This window comes from Dermochelys coriacea, chromosome 12 (assembly GCF_009764565.3).
Source record: "Dermochelys coriacea isolate rDerCor1 chromosome 12, rDerCor1.pri.v4, whole genome shotgun sequence".
In the NCBI taxonomy this organism is placed as follows: Eukaryota; Metazoa; Chordata; order Testudines; family Dermochelyidae; genus Dermochelys; species Dermochelys coriacea.
This window is the reverse complement of record NC_050079.1, coordinates 29,055,405-29,073,106: the sequence shown is the minus strand read 5'-3', so window position 1 is coordinate 29,073,106 and position 17,702 is coordinate 29,055,405. Positions and strand designations below refer to the sequence as shown.

At 38.6% G+C, this 17,702-nt stretch overlaps 1 protein-coding gene across 2 annotated transcripts in view; it reads right to left on the bottom strand.

Annotated features, from left to right (window-relative positions):
- The window catches only part of CDH8 (cadherin 8), a 206,849-nt gene that overhangs the window by 179,919 nt on the left and 9,228 nt on the right, over nucleotides 1–17,702 (bottom strand). For both annotated transcript variants that reach the window (XM_038368728.2, XM_038368730.2), the window contains exon 2: nucleotides 8,454–8,904. In XM_038368728.2, the coding sequence (XP_038224656.1) occupies nucleotides 8,454–8,705 (252 nt within the window). In that variant the 5' untranslated portion in view covers nucleotides 8,706–8,904. The remainder of the gene's footprint in view (nucleotides 1–8,453; nucleotides 8,905–17,702) is intronic.

Genomic DNA, 17,702 nt, shown 5'->3' with positions numbered 1-17,702 from the left:
TTGGAGAAAAGCTTGTGAAAATATTTTAGAATGGAAAGTATTAGGCAACCTAAATATAGAGGTCACAGCCAGCTCCCTCATATAATAATACAAAGCCTGATCAAAAGCCCATGGAAGTCAAGGGAAGGATTCCTAACAGTTAGTTAGATGGTCTTTGGATCAGGGCCATATAGCAGGTGTCTGATGCTGGAATCCAACTCAAAATGTAATTCTATTAATCCATATTATTTGTAGTGTCTATATTTCCACAATTAATCTAAAATTGTGTTTTTCTTTCATGGCATTTAGTATCCTGATTTCTCATGTTGAGTCATTACAATATGTTAGCATTTTTTTAATTAATGCTTGTGGCATGATGACCTTAGAAAGACAGTGATATCCATTCTGATGAAAGAGTTGGAGGTTGGGACTGTCTCCTTTTTCTCCAATGCCCAGGGTACATCATACCCTAGATGTTCAGTGCCACTTACTTGGTGGGATTCTCCAAATAAGATCATGCGGTATTCTGTGTATGCTACTCTCCAGCAAGGGAAAATAAATTAGACAGTTGCTGGATTGAATAGAGAAGATGATTGTGGCACTCTCTCCTAAGAAATGTCTGTTTAAATAAACTACCTTTTGTTGGTTTTACCTGCAACTGGGCTCTTTGTCTCAATTAGGTGGAATATGATGAAATAAAAGACTGTCTCAGAAAGGACTGCTGGAGGCAATCTAGCAGCAATGCAGCGCACACCAAGTTTGAAATACTAACTCAGGGCTTCACTCTCTTTTCACAAGGGGCTGGATGCTACAAAGGTAGCAAGCACCAGCACCAGAATGAGGAAAAGGATTTCTTATGTTGCTCCTAATAATTCCTCTGGTTAATTCAGGAATGACATGGATACTCTCCAGCCACATAAATGTCTTCTTAGCAGCTGATGTAGTGGCTATGAAATAAGGGCCTTGAAGGAAATAGTGGAATGAGAATCTTTTTGGCCATGAGAGATGCTCAGCTGTTCCCCCAGGAGAGATGAAAGGTATAGCTATACATTTGCTATTAATGGCTCCAACTCAACTACTTCATGGGAGCTAATGATATGCTTAAAGTTAGGCACATGATTAAATAACTTGATGAAACAGGGCCTACATGTATGATTTTCATACATAATTTTCCCTGAAAACATACTTCAACTTCCATCAGATTAGAGCCTTTAAACAATGCCTAAAATATGCAGTGCTGTATGGTCCATGGCTTCATTTTTGCAGCTAAGCTGAGTGACTGCTTCACATCCAAAGATTAAGCTGTGAAGTCTCTTACGGCCCATTAACTGGAGAGAGAACATCAGCAGTCTCAGATTTGTAGTCTTTGGGTCTGTCACACAGTGCTATGCAGCACATGAGGTACCAACCAGCTGAAGAGAACCAAGACATTTTAAATAAGAGTCTCCTATGCAGAAAAAAAGATTGTGCAAACCCTTTCTTGTTATTTTCACACAGAAGCTGATTTTCTTCGTGACAGTTGGTCATATATATAGGTATTCTAGTCTAAAAATTGAAAACTGGGTGTCTTAAGCATACCTCTCAAATGTCCTTCATTCCAACGAGTTTCACCCACTTTAGTTCCAAAGTTACCTTTGTGCCCCACCATTCTGATGTTCCCTCTGTTTTGCTGTCAAAAGTTATTTACCTCAGAAACAAGGAAACATGAAACTGTGGGGACACAGAGTCCAGCTTACACTAAAGGACTGAATCCTGTTGTATTTCATGTTTCCTGTATGAATAATTTTTGTGTCTGTGTCACATATTGCAGCCCACATTTGGGCCTTAGCAGATTGAGAGATATATTTCTCAGGGCTTGATAATGATATATTCAGTCCTTCACCATAATGGTTTGACTCCGACCTGCGTTGTCAGCTATGGTAAGTCACTACCAACTGATGGCTCTTCAGTGGCTTATGGGAAATAAGCTACTTGCCAAACCAAACCAGTTCATAGTGGACAGGTGTCTGTTTCAAAAAAAAACCTACCTGAACAATTGGCACTAATTGGTATCTATGTTGACAAGAGGAACTAAGTCGTCCTGACAGCACTAGAGATGATCCCTCCAGGTAGAATCTGAAATCCATTTGAAGAGCAGTGTGGGGAAGTTTACACCATTATGTCATATCTGTTACGTGGTCAGAGAGGACTTCACTCAATTTTTCATACTGTCACTTTAGCACTTTGCATGGACGTTTGAAAACCATTAAAATTCATTAAAAGAAAAATAAAAAGTTTGGTTCAGTGTATTGATTAGAATAAGCACCTAATTTCCCCAAGTAGAGAATTAAGCTCAGTTGGATCTACCAATCTTCTGAAAAAACCATCATCCATGAGGCTTCAGCAAAATATGTCAAGAAACAAATGCTAAGTAATAATATTAATGGGGCACCAAAATACCTGAATTCCTAAACCGAGTCACTGTGTAATCATACCCACCATATGCATGTCCTTCCTCACACTTCTCCTTCCTTGTGTGTTATGATATACACTCTAGTCTGTCAAGTCTAAAAGTTAGGGCCCAATCCTGGAAGGTGCCAGGCACATCAGAGAAATGCTCTGCACCCTTAACTTCATTAAGGGGCACACATCGTGTCTCAGAGGGTGTTCAGCACATTGCAGGACTGAGCCCTTCATGTGTATTCTGCAAAGTGCCTTACACACAAATAGATGCTAGACAATAATGGGCTGCATCCCAGACTCATCATTTTGCCTGCTTTCTGCCACTCTAGCAGCATAAAGTAGAATTGATCTCATGGGGGGAAGGAGTCAGGGTGGGCATGGCAGAGTTCTTCTGCACTCAGGAGGTACCCAGCTGGCAGAATAGTCCTTTAAGACCATTGTCATCCATTAGAAATAAGCAAAAAAAGATGAGGGATGCTGCATAAAAATAAATTGCATTTTGTTTACTTCTGAGTGTTTATTAACAAATAACTAGGAAAAAAGTCCTATATTAATGCACTATTAAGGTTGCACAGGAAATGAAAAAGCTAAAACTCCAACAGCAATGGCAACATTTCAAAACCTGAATGTTTCATGATGCATATTTTAGGTCATAAATAATAAAATTCAAAGATAAAGCAGAAAACAGGATTAGAAATACTACATGCATGTAATATGACTGGCCCTTTCTGTGGTGTTAGCTGTAAAAACTTTAATCATCCCTTGAAAAGGATACACCCATGAACTGCAAACTTCCACTGCTTAATATTGATTTCCCCCATTCAGGCAAGAAGCATGTTGTTGAACCCTTCTTAGATACAGATCCCTTTTGCAACATTAACGAGAACAGCATGAACAGGCAGCCACAAAACATAATGAAACTAACTAACTAATTAAATAAAAAGGACATAAAAATAAATAAAATAAATTTTACATTCAAATACTTCGTATGATGCACTGATCACATGAACACATGAACATGCACAATGCAGAACCCATAGCTCACTCTATACTCTTCCATTCATGATGCTATTTCCATTTTAAGGCTCAATACATTGTCTTTTCAGGACAACAGCCCGAGACCCAACCTGGGAACACATCATGTCCCTCTGTACTGTTCACCTCTGAGAGGCTCATAGGTTCTCACACCTCTAAAAGCCTGATGCAACACACAAATCAGTGGAAAGACTCTTATTTACTTCATTGAGCTTTGGATCATGCCCATAGAAAGATACATACAAACATACACGGAAAAGGCAATTGCAACACATGGCTTTGGAGGCAGAAAAAAATCAAACTGAGAAGAATTAGGAAGGTCTATGGGGACAGGAGGAACAGCCTATTGAAAGAGCATCAATCTGTTTGTCAGTACAGCTCCTTTGAGTCTGGGGTTTATTATTGAATTATTCAATATTGACTCCAGAAACGAAAAATAAAAGGCTTCTGTCATTTTCATATCCCTTCTATGTGCTTCTACTCTTTTTTGTCTCCTGCACTGTACCCATAAATCATAAGTGTAATGCATAAACTAAACAACCTAAGTTTTCCCTGAAAATGTCTGTCTACTACACTGGGCACTATGCCATTTAACACATCACAAATTACATGTACTGTATATTTATCTTGGGCTCCATAAGACTGGTAAATGGGAGCTGTGATAACACGTCCTACAATATTTTATTACATTGTGCAGTTGCCTAATATTTCCTAATTTTATTGTCTACTTTATTGTGAATTCTGCTATTGTCTCCAATGAAAGAACAGTGACATTTGATACACCACAGAGTTCGTGGTACATCTGCCATGGAGTTGTAAATGCATGCAGAAGAGGCTAAGAACATACAGCAGTATATATCAAGTAAAAGTTCTAGCTAACTAATCAAATATTCAGGGGCAGCATGCAGTGTCATCAGGCATATCACTCCACAGTTGAATGAGATTTCAATCGCTAGAAAGCTGGCTGCTGCTGTCTGAAATACACAGTATACAGGTCCTCCAAAGTTGAAAGTAGTATGTTTGGAAGGTAAGCTAGACTTACACTATTGCAGGTTGACATATGTGTGAATAAAAAGGAACAGATCGTCGGAAATAAAAAAAAGACTGAAAGAAGATTATTTGTAAGTGTAATGTTTCTGTACTAGTTTAAACAACATATTTATACTTGTGGAGGAGCATAGCTCCATTTAGTACAGAGCTTATGTGAACTTGAAAGTGAATGATTAGTGTCCATATAGGTTTTTAAAATCTTATTTGCATATGTACAGTATTGGACAATGACATTTCTTATTATGTTAATAGTACAATAACTAAATATTGATAGGTAAGTAATAAGAATGTGTGTAGTATTTATGGGTATTATCTAATTAATCCTCCCAACAACCCTGACACAATATTTATATCCTCATCTTAAAGATGGAGAAATGGAGGCAGGGGGGTTTATGGCCTGATCTTGCTCATATGGAAATAAATGGCAAATGACTTCAGCATCCCACTGACTTCAGCAGAGTTGGGGCAAAGTTAGAACCAAGAGCTCCTCCTTCCTAGTCCTTTACTCATTTCACTCAACCACCATACCGACCTTGTTGTTTATTTCATTTGACAGGAGAAGCTTTCAATTGTCCTGTTAATTTCACCCTCAAATTATTCTCAGATCCAAGAGAGACCACATGAAGAGCACAATTCTTTATGTACCTTATAGTCCCCAAGGATAATTCACAATAGTACTAGATAAGTGTGAAGCTGTACTGCATCAGTTAAAGTTCTGTCAGCATTTTAGAAGACCTGTTTTAAGGTATCTAACATTTATGTTTCCTAATTCATACTCTCTGCATGTGTGTTTTTACCTCAGCTAGAACTATATTATAGAAAAAGTTATTTGAACCTGTGTATGTATTTTTCCAAAGGGTTTCAATATTCTATTTTATTTTGTTTATTTTATTTATTTTAACACTTCCTGAAAGGTAATCAGTGGTCTCAGCACCCACTGGAGTGAATTACCCATTATCTTGAGAATTGCTGATTCTTTAGGGGTGAGTTCTCAAAGGGCCCTATATTGGCCTTAGAAATTGTGTGCCAACTTTTTCTTGTACATGTGTGATTATCTAAGTATGCAAACCTTTGTGTTTGTATTTGCATATCAGAGCAAAGACCTAAAAGACCTGATTTGCACACATGGCAGGTCCTTGGTACATATTACCACAGTAACTGTGCAAGCACTCAGATAGGAAGGTGATGAGAGCCATATGAGAACTGATATAAATGGAATAGAAATAGCTATACATTAAATTTAGCCTTTGTTTAACTAGAGTCACTTTTGGAGTTTGGCTCTTACTTTCACTGCACTTTCAGCCTTGTGATAGCATCGTGTATGTTCAGAGCATTCTGTACAAGTACAGGTGTATTGTGAATATAAACAGTACTCGTAACATGTAGCAAATGCAACACGTAAAAAGCATCAGCTATGCACGCAGTAGAACACACATGTACAAGTGAAACACATGTATCAGCACGTCAGTGTTTTATTTTCTTACTTTCTTATCCTGAGACACTCTACAATAACTCACAGTGTACTTTATAGAGTGCCTTTCATATAAAGCATTCAAAAAGCTATAAGGTCAATCATAAGCTAAAAATGTTCTTGACAGAGGAAGCAACAGAAGTGAAGGAGTAAGCTCCAACTGTGCAGAATCATAGTTAGGTGAAAGACTTGCAGAATGGAATAAGCAGGAAAGGGACTTGCAGAACACTGGTAAAACAGGGAAAATGAATCCACTGAAAGCTCTGAGGACCAAGAGGATGATTTTAAATTGGAATCTGGAATGGGTAGTTAAACCAAGGAGGGTGCCAGAGAACAGCTATGTCATACCCACATTTTCTGGAGGCCTTAAAAAAAGCAGCTGCAATTTTAAAGTTGGGAAGAGAGTTAGAACCTGACTTTGAAAAGGGTTGAGCATTAGCAACTCCCATTGACTACAATGGAACTTAGGGGGGCTCACAACTCTCAGGGTCAGGCCTTCAGAAAGCAGAAGTAAAGGTGATTTTATGGAGATAGCAATAGACACAGACAAGTTACTAGGAAATATTAAGTTTAAATTCAGAAATAAGCCCAAAATTTCTGGCCTTTAGAACATGTTTCACTTTTCACTCTCTTCCATCTCTATCATGCCATAAACTAATTATGCAGCAGTCCCAGCAAATGAGATATCATGGCTTTGTAATAATAAGTACTATTCAAAGTCCTAGCAGAAAATGGGTATGATGTCTTTATTAGTTTTGCCTGGAGGTCCCGTACCCCTTCTTTTCTCTTGATTAATGAATTTAAAATAATGCAGGAAATTAAAAAAACTACTAAAAACTACTGAGCATTACAGCAAAGTTAAGGTTATGATTTACACTGAAAAATAAACTCCCACAAAACTGATACACAGTGTCCTCTCTCACTCCTTCTGAGTAGTTTTAATTGTGCATGGGCATTGCTACACATATGGTACATAAGATCACAAACTTTTCTGATAACCCTACAATGAAAGGATTAACTAAGGAGTCACTGCCTTGATTCAAGATCATCTTGTCATTTTACGTACTCTACAAAAAAAAAAAAAAAAAGAAGCTCTCTTCATTGTTTTAAATGCAACTGGGAATATTTGTATGTTAATAAGCCTGCTGCGTCCCCATTGATATTGGGATAGTTTATTGACTGCAACAAAGAATATTAAGATAAATCTCCTATTGGTGTAAATCAACATTAGTTTAAATTGAAGTCAATGGAGCTATGCCTGTTTCCGCCATCTGGCCCAAGATTTGGAACCCAAACTGATTTTGTGAAATGATCAATTTAAGATAGCAATGGGTGACAATTGCTATTAGCATATTGGTCCAGCAACAGTTATCAGTTCTATACTTTCTCTGTCTTTTCTTCAGTAACGTGCATAGCTATTGAAATTCCCTGAAGTACACTGTAATATGTACAGAATGCTTTAACATGAAATTATATATGTTTTAACGCATTGTCTGCCTACACTTTATATACAGTTTAGGAGCCAAGGTAATGTGGTAATAATATGTCTCATTATTAAGAGGAAACAGAAAGTTAATGATATGTTACAATATTTGACTATTCTGATATAAATCAAAAATCCAACAAGGAGAACACATTTATTTGCTAGTCAAGCTTTATGATGAATGCAGATGGCATGATCTCTTTCCAAGGCAAGTGTAATTCAGAATTATTGATTGAAAGAAATGAACAGAGCTATAAAAATAAACACGGGGCTGGTAATACACCAGATAGAGTATATGTCAAGGCAAGCATGTGATATTTTACTCATGCTGTCCATCTTCCTGTTACAAAATAGTATGCCTATGATGTTATATTGTATGGCATGTACATCAGGGTCATTCTACAAATATATCTTAGCCTGGTGTCTTCTGTTGTATAAGGTACACTTTCATCCTTGTGTTTAGACTTGCTCAAATATGCATCTCAGAGAAATTTCTGAAACCAGAGAATTTCAAAGCTTTGTGTAGCAGGACAGCAGGTGAAAAGTGACCATGAAGTATCAAAACTTTTGAATATGGAATGTAAATATAAGCATGTAACAAATAGCAGCTTTTAGAAAAGTCTTAAGATGAGAAAAGCTAAGCATTCTGGCTAATGACATTTTTTAAAAAATTGCATCTGTTCTCCTTTATCACCAAAAATAAAAGATGCTTTCTATCTTGAAAATACAAGTTAGAACAGGTTGTCTGTACCCTGAAACCTCCAGTCCACTAGAAAGATCATTCTACTTTCTCCTGTCGGAGTTATGCAACTAACATAAATGAGATGATCTGAGAGTAAATATCTATAAAACATAAATTTACAGGCATCAGGGAAGACTCAGAATGACCAAGAGCTTTAAACTTGAGCTTGATAAGAGAGTCCCGGCCAATGAGGACCTACATGTACTGTACATTTACATAGTGAAAGCAAAAAAAAAAAAATCTTTACTTACCCGGCCAACTAATATTGGTTCAGGTCCAGAAAATTCTTCTAACACAAACATTTGGTTCCAAACCCAGCCCCTCTTCGAACGGTTGAAAACCTTTTGTTCTCCACTGAGCCCACTTAGTCCTATACTGGATCCACGTGGTAATATTTGAGACTGATTCAGTGGAGCCATATAAATGGAAGGAAGGACAGTAATCCATATTATTATTAATGGAGTCCATACATCCATAAGCATCTCCGTTAGTCTTTCTGGCATTGTACCACGAGCTTAGCAAATCACCACAGAAATGAAACGATTATTTTGCTTTCCTCCAGATGATAGCCATCCAGTTCATCATGCAGTAAAGTACATTTACTTACAGCTCCTCCATATATTTGCAGCACAGTAAACATAAACAAAAATTGCTTAGTTTATAAAAACATGATCCACTGGGTTTTCCTGTCATCCAAGATTCCTGCAAAAATAAGAGTAATACAAAGTTAGCTATAAAGTGCTTGGGAATATATTTTATAAAATCTTAGTTATTTTCATGTCAGAAAAAGGCCAAAGTCCAGTTTTATATTTGTAGTAGATTATATAAATGTCTAGGAAATGAATTTTAATGCCCATTTTAAAGGGGGGGAACAACTAAGGGACAGGTTCTTCTGTCAATGTTGTGCAGCAGCTTCCTGCATTCGATTTCAAGTCAGAACTACTCAGTGTGAGCCAGCATATTAGAATTTGACCCTGTATAAACCTTTCAGTAAAAGCTAACCACAAATAACTCTGAAGCTGAGCAATAATACTGCGGTGGGTAACTCATTTAACTCATTTTTCTTTTTTTATTCTACGTGTCCCCTGCTCTTTGAAGTCAATGGAGCATACTCAGTACCTCAGAGGATTGAATCCTCCCCCCCCCACAGGCATTCATAACAGCAAGGGCAAGAATTTTTTTTTTAATTCATGTATGGCCACAAGTAAAAGTTCAGTTTTAGTAAATATTGTAACATTAAGAAAGAAAATATGAATTTCATTTAGGTAGGCAGAGGCAGGCAGGAACCAGATTTCCCATTTTGCAGGACTTTCTGCTATTTCTAAATTTGTTTTCCTTTCCAAAACAGCAAATATTTTGAAATTTTCTCATGAAATGACCTTTCCCACCCACCCACACACACACTAAATGGTTTTGGCCATCCAAAAATATTTTGTTCCTATAACAACAACATCAATGTCATTCCACTTTTTATTTTTTTAAAATTATATTTTAGCAAAAAAAAAAAAAAAAGGGAATAAAAATGGAAAATCAAAATATTCCAAAAAGGTTAAAATGGAATGTTTCAACCTCATTGGAATGCTCTGTTTCTGTGGTAGTGGTGTTGTTTTCCAAAATTTTATAAAAATCAACATATTTCTGCAAAACATTTCACTTTTGATTCACCAGAATTTTTCAATGAAAAAAATATCAAAAATTTATGATCAACTCTATTTACAAGTTCATGTTCCCCTACCTCTGTTTATACAACATCATAAAACCATTAAAAACAATAAAAACATAATTTGGCAAAAAAAAATAAGACCTTAACATTCAGACAAATAAAACCTGATGTGGAGATCTCATATAACATACTGAGGGGAAGAGTGGACAGGAGAAGGTAATAAATAAAAGGCTCAGCAGTGGCCAATTTAAAAAAACAAACACTTTTAAAATAAAATCTTTAAGTGTTTGTTTTCCCTAAGAGAGGTACTGAGACGAAGAAGCTAACAACTTAAAGCCTGCTACAGTATAGCCACAATGCTCTGAAAACCTTAAATGCAACCATAGGTTACTTAAAAAGATATCTGGGACATAACCCAAAGAGGATAATAGCATGGCTGGAGTTTTGTAAAAGGCTTCCTGATATATAATCATTGACTGGTTGAGAACCTAATGTAATCTTATGGAAAATTACACTCTAGGAGAATAGATGCAGAGCTGCCAACTCATGAGTTTTGTGTGTGTTGTTCAGAGCTGTACAAATCACTGATTGTTTTGGTTAGTTAAATTTTTTTAAAAATTTGTTTCATATAGACCCAAACCATTTTTTTTTTGAAATTTTAGATAAGTCAAAACAAAAGCACACATTTTGGTCACACAAAGTATTTCATTCAACCAGAAACTAAACATTTAATTCAAACGTTGAGCTTTTAAAAAAAAAAAAAACACCTTAATTTTTGGTTTCAGCAAAACAATTCAGCGATATCAACATGAATTTACGAAATGTTTCACTCAACTTGAATCTGCATTTTTCAGTGAGAAAAAGTTTGACAAAATGTCACCCAGCTCTAGTGTCTGATGATATTTGATGTTTTTCTTTAAGCCTAAACTTCTTGAGTCATATGATCATGCGAGGCTCACAGCTTTCATTTTTGTATATATATTATATGGTTCTAGTATTCATGTTTATGAAGGAAAAACTTGAAAACATGAATATGAATTTTAAAGGCTAACAAAACAAACAGAAGACAAGTAAAAAGATAAACTGTGGGGTTTGTTTTGTTTAACATAAAAACGGTCCATCTAGCCCATATCATGTCTTCCAACAGCAGCTGGTCCCAGTTACTTCAGAGGGAGTGAGAAGTACAGGCAATCATTTAGTATGCATTCCCTATCACCCACTGCCAGATTCTGGCAATCAGAGAGTAGGGACACCCAGAGCACAGGGTTGCATCCCTGACCATCTTCGCTAATAGCCATTGATGGACCTATCCTGCATTAACTTATCTAGTTCTTTTGGGAGCCCCATTATCGTTTTGGCCCTCACAACATCGCTTGGCAACAAGTTCCCAGGTTTGTTTGTTTTGTTTTTATTTCAGTAACTGACAACACAGCTGTGGAAACCTCTTGCAAGAAATTCTGAAGCCATGAGAGACTCATATTTTTAAGAAGGCGAGAAGATCTGTTATGAACTAAAACTTAGTCCGAGTACCTCTGGACCTCGAAGTATACTTTCGATAATGCAACAAGAAATGAGGTAAGTGCCCAGTGAGTTACGGGTCTCAGTGCTGAAGACTGAGTGAGAGAGAGTGCAGGAAGGTAATGCAACCTAATTCTCTGAAGAGATTTTCTATGAAATGTGGAAGGAAGAGACGTAACCTGACTTTCCACATCCCCAATCCCCCCAGGGAGTGGTGAGGAACGAGTGGAAGGATAGCTCTCTCCTAAGAGGTTGGGGTGGGTGGGGACAGCCAGGTTCACTCTGAAGACAATGAAAGTATGGGGAACTAGAGGGTTTGTAGCTACTGCCCGGTAGACCTTAAAAGGGAGAGGAACCCAGAATATGTTATGGTAGGTATGAGGTAATTAGAGGGAGAAGGAACATTCAAGCTTAGATGGAAACAATACACAAATTGTTTTGGGGGAAAGGTTTTTGATATTTTTCTGTTCTTGGGAATCAAAAGAAAAACAAACCTCAGGATAGCATGAACCACCATGAAGTGTAAAGGTCAACATCTTGGCTGACACTAGGGATCAAATCAGGGACCTCCAGAGTTAGAAGCATAAGTCTTTCCAGCTTGAGTTAAACTCTGTAGGTGGAGCTGTAACACTCAGATCCAGTGTGAATTCAACACAGAAGGGGAAGGGGGGCACACAACACACACACACACACACACACACACACTGACCTGTGAGTTACACCTGCACCAGAGAAATCTTTCAGATGAACCCACCCTGATATTGCCGCTGCTTTGGACATGCCACTCTAATTGGCCCTTTTTTGCCATTCCCATGACTGAATAATAATAAAACACAGCACTTTTCTTATACAAGGGGCTTTTAAAAAAATATCAGCTAATTTATCTAATTAAGACTGAACTGCTGTCCCCTTTCACTCCAAAGGGTGCTCCCTCCTGAGCAGAGCTGATGCAAATTGGTGGAATAGTGTGACACTTGTACTGCCAGTGCATATGCTGTATCTTTTTGTTATATAGGGTAGGGAAGAGACATAAGACTTTAGTTACCTGAGCTGCCAATCTGCAAAACCTAAATTTGCTTAGATGTATATTAAAACAAAGACAGGAAGGTCAGATCCACTACTTTTCATGCAATACAGATGGATTAAATCCCATCTAGCTATTGCTAATATATCAAGATTCTTTAGCCATGATTGGATCCAATCTCAGTGTAGCTCCATGGGAGAGGCTTCAGCAACACTTCAAGCAAACAAAAACAACAGCAGCAGCAACACTGACATACCACATTTCATTAAACCTAACTCAGTAAAACAACCTGACAAAAAGCACAGTTAACTTGAGGGCTGTGGTCATAAATGTGCAATAAGTTCTCCAGCACCAGTGGGAAAGGAAAACTACAGCATATTTTAGGCATCACAGGCTACAGAACAAATCCCCCTCATAACTGCACAGGTTTTTGTTTTAGTACTGCTATGTATGTGAATATGCACAGCTCACAATGAAGGAGACTCCATAATGTATGAGACTTATTAGTATCTCCATAATGAAGGTAGGTCTTCTGGAACTCTTCAATACAAGCCTCATTTGAACTCATTACTCTGACTTTGCCAGTAGTAAGTCGATTGACCTGAAGCTGAGGGGCCTAGGCCTGTTTTAAGGGAGAGGCCTGCAACCAACACACAGAGAATGGGCTGTCTCCAGAGTCCTGGCCAGTTGTGGAAATGGGTTCTTCTTGCCACTCTAGGTGCTGCAATCCATGTACAGGATGTGGTATTATGGAGAGGTACTATGGCACTTTTCCAGTCCCCATTGCTGCTATTGGTCCATTTGACAGACAGGTAGTCCCTTCTGGTCATGAAGGGGAAAAAACTTTATTTCTCCAGTTCTGGCACAGCTAGAGACTGCCCTGGTCCCTAAATTAAGTTATTCTAATTTATTCCTGGCTGCACACAGCACAGGAAGCTATTTTGTGGTCAGGGATCGCTGTGAAATAGAGACTCTGCAGCCATGTTTCCCTTTTCCTTGACACTCTGTGTATGCCAGGGCCTAGGGAAGTGGTGTGGAGCTTAGATAATTGTTCTCTGCCATCTGAGGATCCCCTCATGAGACCAGATCTGCAGGCTCTCCAGCTATTTTGTGCCATCAGAACACCACAAAACACCTACAGCAGGAATAGAGTCTGGCTCTTAAACTGTTATTTCCATTATTTCCAGTGATTTGGTTTGTTTGTGAAAGTGTACCATTAATGTTTGCAGTTTTCTCAAAAGCCACAATGTTCTTTTTAGATTCCATGTCTGAAAGATATTTACTTATTTATAATTCTAATTCAATAAAGCTTTTTGCCTGAGAGAATGTATAATACAGGCTTGGTTCTCTGAATGGCTCTGTGAGATGAAGGTAGAAATGATTTTTTTTAAACAGTCTAGGAGTCCGGATTGTGGGTAAAATAAAGGGATTTTTCAATATAACAAATAGAGCTAGGGAAATTTGACCCTTTTTCAGATAAGAGTGTTCTAGATAATAGTTTCAAATAAAGTGAAAATATTTGTAAAAAGGGTTGGTTTCTCAGAGCAAAACCTATAGAGAATCAAATCACAGGTAAAGCTGAATACTTTGTTTTCTGTAACAGGATCTACCTGCTGTATGTGTTGATATGCTTTTGGGCAGGCAGCACCAAACCATGATTATTGTTTGGAATCTGGTAGAACTGAGGAGTTCCCAGCGTGGACCAATGCTGTACAAACACAGAACAAAAAGCTTACAACCATACTGAGTTTACAAGTTAGGTGATGCCCCCTCCCCCTTGTTGGAACTATTTGCAGCATTATAAATGACTAACAGTGTAATATCATTTCCAGATGTAGCACCATCATTAGCTGATATTATATACATTACAGTTACTTTAAGGGCCAAATCCTAGTCAATTGACACAAATAGTCCCATTGACTTTGTGGGGACAATAGAGTAAGTATGGCAATAGGCAATGATATGGAGTTCACTATATAATTACTTTAATTCTCATCTTTTGTATAACATACCTGTGGGTTACAGTTATTTGGCAGTTGACATATTGGTAACAACCAGTACTAATTTCATTATGGCTATTTTGCAATTATATTGTAACTTTTAAAAGGTACTAGAGAGATGATGAAATGCAATAGAACTGTTATAACGATTAATAAAGTTAGAAAAAATTGTTAACACAAACTGCTTACTAAGAAAGAAAATGGAGTAAGGTCATAAAAGCTTGAAAAATCAATTTATTTTTAGATTTTTCAAACCACAGAATGGCTTTCTGGCCAAGTAATCCCCTTTATTATAGTGCTAATGCATTGATTTACACCATGATCTCCAGTCAAGGAGATTTTACTGCCTCTCTAGAGTTTTTTCACATCAGCAAATGTTGAGGATCCTCTTGTGAACTGCTGCATCTTCAGGGCAATCCGCTTCTAATTTCATTCTGCATTCATTGCTACCTTGTTGATCATTGTGATTACAAGCTATAGATAAGTCCTCTGACCTCACCGTTTCATTAAGGAGGATTGTCAATCGTTTCAGTTACATGAAAAATCTAGCATTATTGATTTATTTAAATAAATTACACTAGAGATGCCAGACAATTAAAAGTGTGAGATATATATTTTGTCTAAATAGGCTTTTTGCAGATTCTTCATCATACACTTCAACAGTCTGTCAAAATGGATAAGGAGTACTTTTGGCACCTTAGAGAGACTAACAAATTTATCTGAGCATAAGCTTTCATGAGCTACAGCTCACTTCATCGGAGGCATTCAGTGGAAAATACAGTGGGGAGATTTATATACATAGAGAACATGAAACAATGGGTATTACCATACACACTGTAATGAGAGTGATCACTTAAGATGAGCTATTACCAGTGGGGGGGGGAGAGGGGGAGAAACCTTTTGTAGTGATAATCAAGGTGGGCCATTTCCAGCAGTTGACAAGAACATCTGAGAAACAGTGGGGGGGTGGAACGGTTGGGGAATAAACATGGGGAAATAGGCTTTAATAGAGACTGGGAGTGGATGGGTCATTACACAAAGTAAAACTAAGTTAAATTGTATCCAGTTTGCAAATTAAAATTCCAATTCAGCAGTCTCTCGTTGGAATCTGTTTTTGAAGTTTTTTTGTTGAAGAATAGCCACTCTTAGATCTGTAATCGAGTGACCAGAGAGATTGAAGTGTTCTCCGACTGGTTTTTGAATGTTATAATTCTTGATGTCTGATTTGTGTCCATTCATTCTTTTACGTAGAGACTGTCCAGTTTGGCCAATGTACATGGCAGAGGGGCATTGCTGGCACATGATGGCATATATCACATTGGTAGATGTGCAGGTGAACGAGCCTCTGATAGTATGGCTGATGTGATTAGGCCCTATGATGGTGTCCCCTGAATAGATATGTGGACAGAGTTGGCAACGGGCTTTGTTGCAAGGATAGGTTCCTGGGTTAGTGGTTCTGTGGTGTGGTGTGTGGTTGCTGGTGAGTATTTGCTTCAGGTTGGGGGCTGTCTGTAAGCAAGGACTGGCCTGTCTCCCAAGATCTGTGAGAGTGATGGGTCGTCCTTCAGGATAGGTTGTAGATCCTTGATGATGCGCTGGAGAGGTTTTAGTTGGGGGCTGAAGGTGATGGCTAGTGACATTCTGTTATTTTCTTTGTTGGGCCTGTCCTGTAGGTGACTTCTTGGTACTCTTCTGGCTCTGTCAATCTGTTTCTTCACTTCAGCAGATGGGTATTGTAGTTGTAAGAATGCTTGATAGAGATCTTGTAGGTGTTTGTCTCTGTCTGAGGGGTTGGAGCAAATGCGGTTGTATCATAGAGCTTGGCTGTAGACAATGGATCGTGTGGTGTGATCTGGGTAAAAACTGGAGGCATGTAGGTAGGAATAGCGGTCAGTAGGTTTCCGGTATAGGGTGGTGTTTATGTGACCATCGCATATTAGCACCGTAGTGTCCAGGAAGAGGATCTCTTGTGTGGACTGGTCCAGGCTGAGGTTGATGGTGGGATGGAAATTGTTGAAATCCTGGTGGAATTCCTCAAGGGCTTCTTTTCTATGGGTCCAGATGATGAAGATCTCATCAATGTAGCACAAGTAGAGTGGGGGCATTAGAGGACGAGAGCTGAGGAAGCGTTGTTCTAAGTCAGCCATAAAAATGTTGGCATACTGTGGGGCCATGCAGGTACCCATCACAGTGCCGCTGATTTGAAGCTATACATTGTCCCCAAATGTTAGTTATGAGTGAGGACAAAGTCACAAAGTACAGTCACCAGGTTTGCTGTGATATTATCAGGGATACTGTTCCAGATGGCTTGTAGTCCATGTTGGTGTAGAGGGCTTCTACATCCATAGTCTCCAGGATGGTGTTTTCAGGAAGATCACCGATGGATTGTAGTTTCCTCAGGAAGTCATTGGTGTCTCGAAGATAGCTGGGAGTTCTGGTAGCGTAGGGCCTGAGGAGGGAGTCTACATAGCCAGACAATCCTGCTGTCAGGGTGCCAATGCCCGAGATGATGGGGCGTCCAGGATTTCCAGGTTTATGGATCTTGGGTAGCAGATAGAATACCCCAGGTCGGGGTTCCAGGGGTCTGTCTGTGCGGATTTGTTCTTGTGCTTTTTCAGGGAATTTCTTGAGCAAATGGTGTAGTTTCTTTTGGTAACCCTCAGTGGGATCAGAGGGTAATGGCTTGTAGAAAGGTTTCAGAGTAGCAGCCATGTTAGTCTGTATTCGCAAAAAGAAAAGGAGTACTTGTGGCACCTTAGAGACTAACAAATTTATTAGAGCATAAGCTTTTGTGAGCTACAGCTCACTTCATCGGATGCATTTGGTGGAAAATACAGAGGGGAGATTGATATACACACACAGAGAACATGAAAAGTGAAAACATGAAAAGTGGTGTTGGAGAGCTGTCTAGAAGCCTCTTGTTCATATTCCAACCTATTCATGATGACGACAGCACCTCCTTTGTCATCCTTTTTGATTATGTTGTCAGAGTTGTTTCTGAGGCTGTGGATGGCATTGTGTTCTGCACGGCTGAGGTTATGGGGCAAGTGATGCTGCTTTTCCACAATTTCAGCCCTGGCACGTCGGCAGAAGCACTCTATGTAGAACTCCAGTCTGTTGTTTCAACCTTCTTTTTGTAGTCTTGTAGGAAGGTCTCTGTGGGTTAATATGTTGTTCAGAGGTGTGTTGGAATTATTCCTTGAGTTGGAGATGTCAAAAATAGGATTCTAGGTCACCACAGAACTGTATCATGTTCATGGGGGTGGAGGGGCAGAAGGAGAGGCCCTGAGATAGG